The sequence below is a fragment of the Rhinopithecus roxellana genome, chromosome 6 (assembly GCF_007565055.1).
Source record: "Rhinopithecus roxellana isolate Shanxi Qingling chromosome 6, ASM756505v1, whole genome shotgun sequence".
In the NCBI taxonomy this organism is placed as follows: domain Eukaryota; kingdom Metazoa; phylum Chordata; class Mammalia; order Primates; family Cercopithecidae; genus Rhinopithecus; species Rhinopithecus roxellana.
The window spans coordinates 59,923,687-59,936,153 of NC_044554.1; the positions used below are offsets into that span (position 1 = coordinate 59,923,687).

The following is a 12,467-nucleotide window of genomic DNA, read 5'->3' on the forward strand; positions in this document are numbered from 1 at the left end:
TCTACTGGAAAATATCATTACACATTAAAGAAGAAAGCATAAGACACAGGAAAGACCATGGATTTTAGAATCAAATGGACTAGTATTCAACACCAAGACAAGCCACCTGTTCTAAGAGCTTGCTAATTATTCAATCTCTGAGCTCCAGTTCTTCTAACTGCAATATGTGGATACTAATAATTAGCTCATACAGTTGTAGTGATAATTAAGTGAGATAATATACATAAATTGCCTTGAACATTGCTGAGTACTTAGTATGTGTACAACAGCTACTACATTATTTGATTCAACTTATTTATTCTTTAAATATGTTTAAATATCGACAGTCTTTACTATAAATACGTCCATATTTTTCACTCAGTGACAATATGCTTTAAATTTTTCAACAATATCAAAAAGCAGACAGCTGAATTATGCCTAGTCAAGCTGTTTTTACCAATCTAAGTTTGTATGGGCTATAGTATCCTTTTTTTTTCTTTTAGAGACGGAGTCTCGCTCTGTCACCCAGGCTGGAGAACAGTGGTGTGATCTCGGCTCACTGCAACCTCCGCCTCCTGCATTTAAGCAACTCTCCTGCCTCAGCCTCCAGAACAGCTGGGATTACAGGCATGCACTACCATGCCCAGCTAATTTTTGTATTTTTAGTAGAGATGGGGTTTCACTACCAGTACAGGCTAGTCTCAAACTCCTGACCTCAAGTGATCCTCCTGCCTCAGCCTCCCAAAGTGCTGGGATAACAGGCGTGAGCCACTGCACCTGGCCTGTATGGGCTATAGTATCCTAAATTCAGGAAAATAACATCAACAGAAGATAAGTTACTTACGCTCTGCCTAGAAAATGTACAGTAAATGGAGTTATCAAAAATACAAACTACACTCCCACCTACCTTGGTTGGTTCTCCACAGTAAGGTTCTCCCCCCGCTGATAGCCACTGTCTGCCACCTGGGTTGTAGACCTCTTCACAATTTGCTTCAGCTCCTGCTCCAAGCGCTCTATGATTGCCTTAACTGTCTCTGGGATCTTCTTCAGTTTGGCCAGACCCTTAATGAGGATACCCATAAAAAGGGTGCTGTTTTCCTCTGGATCCAATTCTAAATCTTCCTTGATGTCCTGCAGATTTATCTCCCTCACTGAAAAATTAAATAATAACAATAACAGATACAGACTCCACTCAAAAACCCCAAAAAAGAGCAGTCTAATAAATGAAATCACTGCCTTGATTACTCTCTTAAGATTAAAGAGGATTTTTCAATTAAATTATATTTGCCCAATAACCATCCAAGAGTCACAAAATAACATTTGTATTCCTCAAATCATACCCATCAGTTAGTAATAAGAGGCAGACGCAATAAAAATTAGTAAACAAATCACCATGGGAAGTTTTCCACAGACTACTACTTCTGCCATGAGTCCGCTGGCCCATGACATTTATTAGGCACTTGCTGTTTATAAAATGCCATATGTGGTGCTGCAAGAGAATTCTAAAGAGCTGGATCCTAGCCTCAGGTTTGTATTTGTTAGTTAAAAGTGGTAAGTCACTGGAGAAAAAGACATCATAAACACACACAGGGGAAAGGGTGGTAAATAAATTAAAATTGTAATAAATTTTTTAAAAAGATTAAGGAAAAACAGTACATACAAGTGAGACAAGACTTTGAGGAAATAGAGTAACGAAGAGGTACTTCATAAATACAAAAGAACAACCTGTTTTTCTTTAAACATAATCTGCTACAACATCATTATCTATAGGAGACAGATCTTGCTAATAATCCATGAAAGGTTTCTGAGAAGTAATGTTATATATCAAAAGCCTCTGTAGCTCTTCAGAATACAGCATTCATTCAAACAATCTGGCATTGAAATTGAAGAAATAACCAAAACTTTAGTTTTTAACCCCTGTGGCAAGTTGGGGAGAGGGGAGAACTGCTGATAGGAGATCTCTGTTATCTACTGAAAGCCAAAGGCCTTGCTCTCCAAAGAATGAATATACATATGCAAAACTTCACATAGGAATTCCGGGTTTCCACAACTGCCAAAAAAAACAGGTTACAAATCTCTCACTTAAAAGTAACTGCCTCATTTTACAAATGGCTGGATTAAGATATACAAAAGCAAAAGTGGACATAAGCCTGAAGATGGAGACTAATAGTCAAAAGTTTGCCCCATCCACCTCTGTCCTCCATCCCTGAAAACAAATGCGAGATTTTAACAATATGCAATATCCTGAAAGAATGAATACATTCTTCCTTAGTAGATTTAAACTCAATTAGACTACAAGTCATTCTAAGTTATTCAGCACTACTGGAATGGTATTGAAATCTACTAGGGAAGAAAGAAAACATCCCAGTATATGGAATGAGTTCTTGTAACTGCTGCATAAAGTCCGTAAAACCTCTGTTTCAGATGATCTGAAATCCACTGTAGGGCATTCTCCTCAGTCCCTATTTTGGGGGTTCCCAACTTATAAAATGCACTTAAGGAGGATTCTGGGAAGGCTGCAGAGTAGGAAGCACCAGGAATCTCCCCACCTACACGACTGTACTGGCAGAATCTCTCTGATGTAACTATTTTGTAACTCTGGAGTCTATGTAAGGCTTGCAACTTCCAAGGGAAGGCTTAGATGGTAAATTGTGGTTAATTTCGGTCAGTTACAGCTCTTACCACAGTAGCTACCCAGCACTGTGGCAGACATCCCTGTACCTGTTCCTGGAGTACCTTGCACACACCTGGTGAAGACATGGTGGGCAAAAAGAACCCTGCCCACCAAGTATCAATAATCTATGCTCCGATCGCTGATTGCTTCCTCTAATCACAGAGGTACAAAGAGGTGGGTGACCATTGCTGTTGCACCTCCTCCAATTTTTCAAGCCTCTCCTACTCTTGCTGAAGTAAATTCCAGGAAATTTAAAGAGCCAACAGCCTTCCCCCACCACCTTTATTTTTCTCTTGCTCCCTTTTTAAACCCAAACATTGGGACTAGGACATTCAAAAACAACTGAATGTATTCAAAAAATTATAAAGTGACCGTGCATGCTCATGTAAAGGTGCAGGCTTAGAAAAGCTTAATTTGAGGAGATCTTAAATTAACGCCCAGGCTGATCCTTGGGATAGACACTGGCTATAGTAATTTATAAAACAATAACAACATCAAAATCCAGCAAACCCTGGAAAAGAGGGAGAATCCGATTTACAGAGTCACCACATCATTAAACTGAAATGTCCAGTTTTCAACAACAAAAAAATCACAAAGCACACAAATAGAGAGGAAAATATGGCCCAGTCAAAGGAAAAAAAAATAAATCAACAGAACCTGTCCCTGAAAAAGACTTAATGGTAGATATATTAAGAAAAAAACTTTTTAAAAGTTTTTTTTTAAGTTTTAACTATTTTAAAGATGCTCAAATAACAAAAAATATAGAGAAAGTCAAGAAAATTATATATAAACAAACTGGCAATATCAATAAAGAGATATAAAAACTAAAAAAAAGAGAATAAGAAATTCTTGAGTTGAAAAGTATACTTGGAATGAAAAATTCACTAGAGGGATTCAAAGGCAAATATGAGCAGGGAGAAGAAAAAAATCAGCAAATGTCAAGATAAGACAGTAGAAATTATCATCTGAAGAACAGAAAGAAAAAAGATTGAAGAGAAGTGAAGAGAGCCCACAGGATACAATCAAATGCACTAATTTAGACATTGTGAGAGTTTTGAAAGGAGAAGAGAGAGAGAAAAGAGCACAGAATATTTAAAGAAATAATAGCAGAAAGCATCTCAAATTTGATGAAATACATGAATATAAATATCCAAGAAGTTCAACAAACTCCAAGTGAGAGGAACTCAAAGAGACCTACACTACGACACATTAGAATCAAACTTTCAAAAGACAAAGAGAGAATCTTGAGAGAAGTTACTCATCACATACAGGATCCCCAATAAGATTATCCACAGATTTCTCATCAGAAACTTCAGGGGCCAAAGGGCAGTGGATTCATTCAAAGTGCCAAAACAAACAAATAAAAAATCTGTCAACCAAGAATTCTGTATCTCGCAAAACTGTCCTTCAAAAGTGATTGAGAAAAATTAAGACATTGTCAGGTAAACAAAAGCTACAGTATTTCAGTACCATCAGGACTGCCATGCAAGAAATGCTTTAGAAAGTCCTGCATGTTAAAAAGAAAGGACATTAGACAGTAACTAGAAGGCATATGAAGACATAAATATCTCAATAAAGATAAATGTCTAGGCAATTATAAAAATTAGTAATGTTACAAGACAATTATTTCTAACTGGAACTTTGTTTTCTACATAATTTAGAATATTAAAAGATTTTTAAAATAATTAGTCTAAAAGCTAGTATTACTGTTAACTTTGGTTTGTAAATTCACATTTTGTTTTCTACGTCATTTAAGAGGCTACTGCATTTAAAAGAATTATTAGCTTATGTTTTTGAGCACACAATGTATAAAGATACAATTTTGTGACATCAACAACCAAAGGTGTTAGGGACAAATCCATTAAAGGGTGGACATTTTGTATTTTATTGCAGTTAAACTGGTACAAATTCAAGTTAGAGAGTTATAACTTTAGAATGTTAAACATAATTCCTATGGTAAGCACAAAGAAAAATGCTACAGAATGTACACCATTGGGAAATGAGAAAGGAATTTAAACATTTCACTATAAAAAGTCAACTAAACACAAAATAATATAGTAATGTAGAATATGAAGGGCAAAAAAATAATAATGCATATGAAAAAAATAACAAAATGTCTGAAATAAGTCACTCCTTATCAGTAATTACTTTAAATGTAAATGGGGTAAACTGTCCAACCAAAAGACAGAGACTAGCAGAATGAATAAAAATTCATGACCCAATGATATGCTGTCTACAAAGGCAAAATCGATTCAAAGGCACAAATAGACTGAAAGTAAAAGGCTGGAAAAAGATATTCCATGAAAATAGTAGCAAAAAAAAGAGCAGGGGTAACTATACTAATATCAGAAAAAAATAGACTTCAAATCAAAAAAGATTACAAGAGACAAACAAGGACATTATTTATTAATAAAAGGCTCAACACAGTAAGAAGATATAACCATTATAAACATTTATACACCTAATGACAGACTATCAAAATATATGAAGCAAAAACTGACAGAATTGAAGGCAGAAATGCGCAGTTCTACAACAGTTGAAGACTTCAATATCCTACTCTTGATAATTGATAGAACAACCAGAGAGAAATAAGGAAATAGAAGACCTAACACAATCAACCAACTAGATCTAACAGACACATATGGAACACTCTACCCCAAAACAGCAACATACACACTCTTCTCAAGTACACATGGGACATTTTCCAGAACAAACCATATATTAGGCTGCCAATTAAGTCTCAATAGATTTAAGCAGAATGTATCACACAAAGTATCTTCTCTAACTAAATAGGGATAAAGTTAGAAATCAATAACAAAGTTAAAAAGGGAAAATTCACAACTTTGTGTCAATTAACACACTCTTTAAAAACCAATGTATCAAAGAAGAAACTTCAAAGGAAATTAGAAAAATACCTAGAGATTAAGGAAAATGAAAACACAACATATGAAATACAATTTACAGGATGCAGGAAAAACAGCAAAAAAAGGAGAAATTTATAGTTATAAATGCTTACGGTAAAAAACAAAAAAGATCTCAAAACAACAGCTTAATTTTACAGCTTAAGGAATTTGAAAACAAAGAACAAACTAAACCAAAGCTAGCAGAAAAAATATAAAGATTAGAGCAGAGATAAAATAGAGAATAGAAAAACAATACCAAAAACTGATGAAACCACAGTTAGTTCTTTGAAAACATCATCAAAAATAACTGTTGGGAACAGGCCCCCCATTTTGGGCCATAAACTGGCCCCAAAACTGGCCATAAACAAAATCTCTGCAGCACTGTGACATGTTCATGATGGCCATAACACCCACGCTGGAAGGTTGTGGGTTTACTGGAATGAGGGCAAGGAACACCTGGCCTGCCCAGGGCAGAAAACCGTTTAAAGGCGTTCTTAAACCACAAACAATAGCATGAGCGATCTGTGCCTTAAGGACATGCTCCTGCTGCAGATAACTAGCCAGACCCACCCCTTTATTTCGGCCCATCCCTTCGTTTCTCATAAGGGATACTTTTAGTTAATCGAGTATCTACAGAAACAATGCTAATGACTGGCTTGCTATTAATAAATACGTGGGTAAATCTCTGTTTGGGGCTCTCAGCTCTGAAGGCTGCGACACCCCTGATTTCCCACTTCACACCTCTATATTTCTGTGTGTGTGTCTTTAATTCCTGTAGCACCACTGGGTTACGGTCTCCCCAACCGAGCTAGTCTGGGCAAATAACAAACCTTTAGCCAGGTGAACTAAGAAAAAAATAGAGAAGACTCAAATGACTAAATTCAGAAATAGAAGTTACATTACCATTGATTCTAGATAAATAAATTGATAACAGGGTACTGTGAATAATTGTACAACACCAAGTTATATAACATAGATGAAACATACAATTTCCTGGAAGCATAAAACCTATCAACACTAAATCACAAAGAAATAGAAAATCCAAATCGATCTATAACTAGTAAGGAGATTAAATAAGTAGTCTAAAATCTCCCAACAAAGAAAAGCTCTAGACCCGATGGCTTCACTGGTCAATTCTACCAAACATTTAAAGAAAACCAAACTTTTCCAAAAAATTCTAGAAGAAGGAAGAAAACTTCCTAAGTTATTCTATGAGGCCAGAATTGCCGTGATACCAAAACCAGACAAAAGCACTTTAAGAAAACTACAGACCAATATCCCTTATGAATACAGATGTAAAAATTCTCAACAAAACACTAACAAACTGAATTCAGCAGCATACTTATAGGACTATACACCATGATCAAGTCAGTTGCATTTCCATACACTAACATTTCTATACACTAACTATACACTAACATTTCTATACACTAACAATCTCAAAAGAAAATTATAAAAATAATTCAATTTACATTTAAAAGAATAATCAGGAATTAACAAAAAAGGTGAAAAACTTATATAGCTTATATACATATATAGTAGCTTTCATTATATAATGAAAGCTATAAAATGTTGCTAAATTAATAAATTATAATTAATGAATAGAAACACATCCCATGTCATGGACTGGAAGATTTACTACTGTGAAGATGTCGATACTATTATACCTAAAGCAATCTACAAAGTCAATGCAACCCCCATCAAATTCCCAATGACATTTTTTTGCAGAGAGAGACCATCCTAAAATTCATGCAGAATCTCATGGGATCCAAAATAGCCAATACCATCTTGAAAAAGAAGAACAAATCTAGAAGACTCATACTTCCTAATTTCAAAACTTACTTCCTAATTTCAAACTTACTTAGAAGCTACAGTAATCAAAACACTGTGGTGCTGGCACACAAACAAATATATAGACCAATGGAATAGAAAACAGACCCTAGGAAAAAAAACTTCACATACGCAGTCAAATGATTTTTGGCAAGAATGCCAAGACCATTCAATGGGGAAAGGATGGCCTTTCAACAAATGCGGTACAGGGAAACAATATCTACATACAAAAAGTGAAGTTGGATCCTTATCTAACACCATATACAAAAGTTAAGTCAAAATAGATCAAAGTTCTAAATGTAAGACCTAAAACAATAAAACTCTCAGAAGAAAACACAGGGCAAAAGCTTTATGACATTGGATTTGGTAATGATTTCTTGGATATGATACCAAAAACAAAAGCAATAAACGAAAAAATAATCAAATTGGACTGCATGAAAATTTTAAAATTTTTGTGCACCAAAAGACACAAAGAACAGAGTAAAAAGGCAACCAAAAGATTGGGAAAAAAATTCAAAATCTCATATTGGATAAGGGATTAATATACAAAATACATACAGAACTCCTAAATTCAACAAAAAAGTCAACTTGAATATGTGCAAGGGACTTGAATAGACATTTTTCCAAAGAAGATATACAAATGGCCAATATGTACTTGAAATGATGCCTAACATCACTAATCATTAGGAAAATGCAAATCAAAGCTAAAATGAGATGCTGTCCTACACTCATTGGGATGGCTACTGTTAATATCACCACCATCTCCCCAAAAAAAAACAGGAAATAGCAAGAGTTGGCAAGGATGTGGAGAAATTGGAACGTTTGTGCACTGTTATTGGGAACGTAAAATGGTACAGTCACTATGAAAACCCGTATTGCAGTTCCTTAAAAAATTAAAAATGAAATTACTATATATCCAGCAATTCTAATTGAGTATATACTTAAAGAATTGCAAGCAAGGTCTTGAAGAGATATCAGGGTCTTGAAGAGTACACTCATTTTCATAGCAGCATTATTCACAATCACTAAAATGTGGAAGCAACTCAAGTGTTCATCAACACATGAATGGATAAGCAAAATGTGATATATACATACAATGGAATATTATTCAGCTTTAAAAAGGAAGGAAATTTGGATGCATGCTACAACATGGATGAACCTTGAGTATATTATGCTAAATGAAATAACTCAGTCAAAAAAAAGACAAATACTGTATGATTCTACTTATATGCAGTACTTAGATTAGTCAAATTCATAGAAACAGAAAGTAGAATGCTGGTTGCCAAAAGCTGGGAGAAGAGGGGTATGGGGAATTGGTCTTTAATGAGTACAGAGTTTCAGTTTTACAAGATGAAAAGAGTTATGGAAATGGATGCTGGTGATGGTTGCACAACACTATCAGTGTATTTAATACTGCGGAACTGTACATTCCAAAATGGTTAAAATGGTAGGTTTTATGGTATATGACTTTACCACAATAAAAAAAAAAAAAGCATTTAAATCTGAATCAAAACCATTTTAATTACATACATGATATAATCACTTACACAAGTTTTATTCTTATAAGAATAAGTCCTCTAATTATCCATGATGCAAATCTTACTAGACTCATTAGATCCCTGAAATCTATAAGGAGAGAGAGGTATAATGACCAGATTCATGTGGTTTTACTTGCAATGTGGAGGGCATTTGATGATATGGGATTTAACAAATAAACTTTTTGAATATTAGTAAAACTTGGAATAAAACCAAGAAGTCTTAAGCTCATAAAGATGACAACGCAATGCTGAAGGCAGATCAAAAAAAAGACACTGATATTTCCAAATTTGAAATTTCAGTTACTGGGTTTGTTTTACACATGAAGAAGCTAGATCAGAAGTACTCCATCCAGCAAAACCAACACCACAGCAAGGAGAGAAAAGTATTTAGCAGTCAATGAGCCAACTAAATCCAGCATGTTTAGGGATTGGGGGTAGAAACACGCAAAACTGTAAGCAGAGCTTCAAGAACTACAAAAAAGTAACCGGAATTTAGGTGAGACAAAATGCTGTTCACAAAAGAGCACAAGTCACAAACGTGACACATACAAAGTGCCCCCGACCACTGCAGCTAACTGCCACAAAGGTGATTAGTGATGAGCTAAATGCAGTTTAAATCAATAAGGCCTGAGATCATGTCACATGTAGCCTCTTATATACACACTAATATGATAGATAGCCCACTAAAAAACAGCAAATAAGCAAGGTATGAGTAATAAAATGACACAGCCCCAAATGGCACTTGTTTAGAACCTTATCTTCCTGTTTGTTTCCTGAAATATCCTAGAGCATAAACACTGAACAGATCCAATATTAATTAATTTATATTATCTATTTCACTTACATCAGCTGAAAATTAAAAGGCAATTTAAAAGGATAATATAATCAACCATGACTAGTCTAATATCACAAAACCCTGTGAGGTCAGGTAGAATTATTGGTGCTTTATGAAAAAAGCCCTGTACAAAAATAAGTTAACAGGAATTCAGTAAAGTCTCACACCAGAATTATAACAAAATATACATATTTCCAAACGACTGAACTCCTAGTCATTCCCTAGTATCTATATTGCTACGATATGTACTCAGCATGTAGGTTTTAGAACACTTTAAAATTAGAAATACTTTACTTCCTTTCCCAAATCTCTTACCCTTGATTATTCTGCTCTGAGGGTCTTAAAGAGTGAAGATTTCTCAAACCTAGTTTTGAAGACTTTCACAGACTGATAAGATAATGCTAAATATTAAAAGATTTGAATGCCCTTTAACCAATTATTTCTACTAAAATTCTCTTGGTCCCAAGTGCTTGTGATCACAGCCCCCTACACACACACACACACACACATTATATATAGAGATAAGAAAATATTGGTATATACGTCTAAATGGCTATAAATCATCTCTGTGATTGAAGCTAAGAATGGAATCATGAAAGGAGGGCTTAGCTAAAACTCTCTGGGACTCATGAAAGGATTGACTACATAATATCTATGGTCCTTTCATTCTCTACAATTCCATGATTCCACTAAGTATAGTTTACAGGCTGGGCGTGGTGGCTCACGCCTGTAATCCCAACACTTTGGGAGGCCAGAGCAGGTGGATCACAAGTTGAAGAGATCGAGACAATCCTGGCCAATATGGTGAAACCCTGTCTCTATTAAAAATACAAAAAGCAGCTCGGTGTGGTGGTGCACACCTGTAATCCCAGCTACTCAGGAGACTGAGGCAGCAGAATTGCTCGAACCCAGGAGGCAGAGGTTGCAGTGAGCTGAGATCGTGCCACTGCACTCTAGCCTGGGCAAGAGAGCAAGACTGTGTCTCAAAAAAAAGTAGAGTTTACGTCTATATATCCTTGGTTACCATAGCCTACAGCTACTTACATGTATACCTATATTATAGATGGCTCATTTAAAAAACAACATATAAAAAAGCTAAATAGACTATTTATACAGTTAAATATTTTATTTAAAAAACTACTTCATGTCCTAGCAAGTACAGAAAGCAATCTAGACCACCAGTTCATCATGACTGCTTCCTTTGTTCAGTATATTTGGTGGGACAAGATCAGTAACATATGCCATACCATACATATACATCACCAAACCCCAGAAGGTAAGGGCCCTGGTGATATACTTCAACTTTTTACTTAATAAACTAAATTATTTCATTTATATTTGTACATGTTAACTAAGATATAGGACAATAACAGTGTTTACTATAGAAACTCTTGGTAGATGTCATTCCTTATACCACACATGATACACAAATTACACAAAAATCACATATATGATTTCAATCTACATAACTTAAATCACATGTGTTCAAGAATATTATCCCTCTATCACATGAGAATTGTCTGCCACTATTGAATAGAATTCAATATAAAAAAAAGTGTTCAAAAACATTACCCAGTCTAATTAGACCACTAGAGTATCAAAAAAGTTACTTATCTACAAGCCCTACAGAAAGTTACCATTTAAAAATAATGTGAGTGCTTCTGATCAAAATGGCACTATAAATTCACACTTAACATATCCAATATGCTCAAAATATAATTAAATGTAAAAATATAAATTAAGAAATTAAAAAGAAATCATCTGACTCAAGATTCAGAGTAACATCTCTGTGGACAAGAAATGCAAACATGAAGAGGAGCTGGAGTACAGGTCCAGTGAGCACTGGGTGAAGTAGACAGAAGCAGACCGGATTTGGCCCATGCAGGGTAATAGAGACTTAATGCGCTCCACAGGCCAGGGGAGCCAATCAAACCAATCCTCCATCAAAAGCAGCAAGCACAGGACCAAATCAAGGGCCTACCTAGGTTGGAAGGCTGTTGCCCTTGCCAAATCTGTATCCTTAGCCTCCACTCATGTCTTATCTCTGTGTAAGAAACTGGCCAACTACATATCTTAAATAGCATTCCCTTCACCAGTGAAAAATTACTTCTTACATCTTTTATTCTAATTAATGCACCCACTGGTGCAGGTTGAGAGCAATATCTGAGGCACTGGCTGCCTCTGGAGTACAGAATTTTGATTAGGGTCTTTCAAATGTTAACTAACTACCCCTGGAGTGTAGATTCATGATTAAGGTACTTCAAAAATGTTAACTAAGCACCCCTAAGGTGCAGATTAAATTACTTTAAAGAAAACTACAGACAATATAACACCCACTCCTGAAAGGAGGCGGCCAAAAGTTGTTGCCAACTGCTACTTGGCGCTATCCTTTCCATTAAGTGGGGAGTTTGCACAGGGAGGGCAGTGAGTTTTGAAAGCCAGGTGAGTGTGCACGGGTCCTCCCGTAAGTGAAAGTGAGCCAAGAGGGAAATGATAGTAGGTCTGCTTTAAGGGGAGATAGAGTAGAAAGCTCTATTAGGAAAATAAATAAATAAAATAAACAAAATTGACATCTGTTGAATCATTTTTCTCAAGAGACAGCACTTAATGTACATGATCTCATTTACAGGAAAGAAAATGCACCTTAGAAGGTCAAGGAGTAGCAGCCAGTGGAGAAGAGGCTACTAAAAATATAACAGGAATACAAG

The 12,467-nt window shown here is 35.4% G+C and overlaps 1 protein-coding gene across 2 annotated transcripts in view; it reads right to left on the minus strand.

The window, feature by feature from the left end:
- The window catches only part of EXOC4 (exocyst complex component 4), an 850,866-nt gene that overhangs the window by 744,115 nt on the left and 94,284 nt on the right, over positions 1-12,467 (minus strand). For both annotated transcript variants that reach the window (XM_010357736.2, XM_030932531.1), the window contains exon 6: positions 887-1,130. In XM_010357736.2, coding sequence (XP_010356038.2) covers positions 887-1,130 — 244 coding nt within the window. The remainder of the gene's footprint in view (positions 1-886; positions 1,131-12,467) is intronic.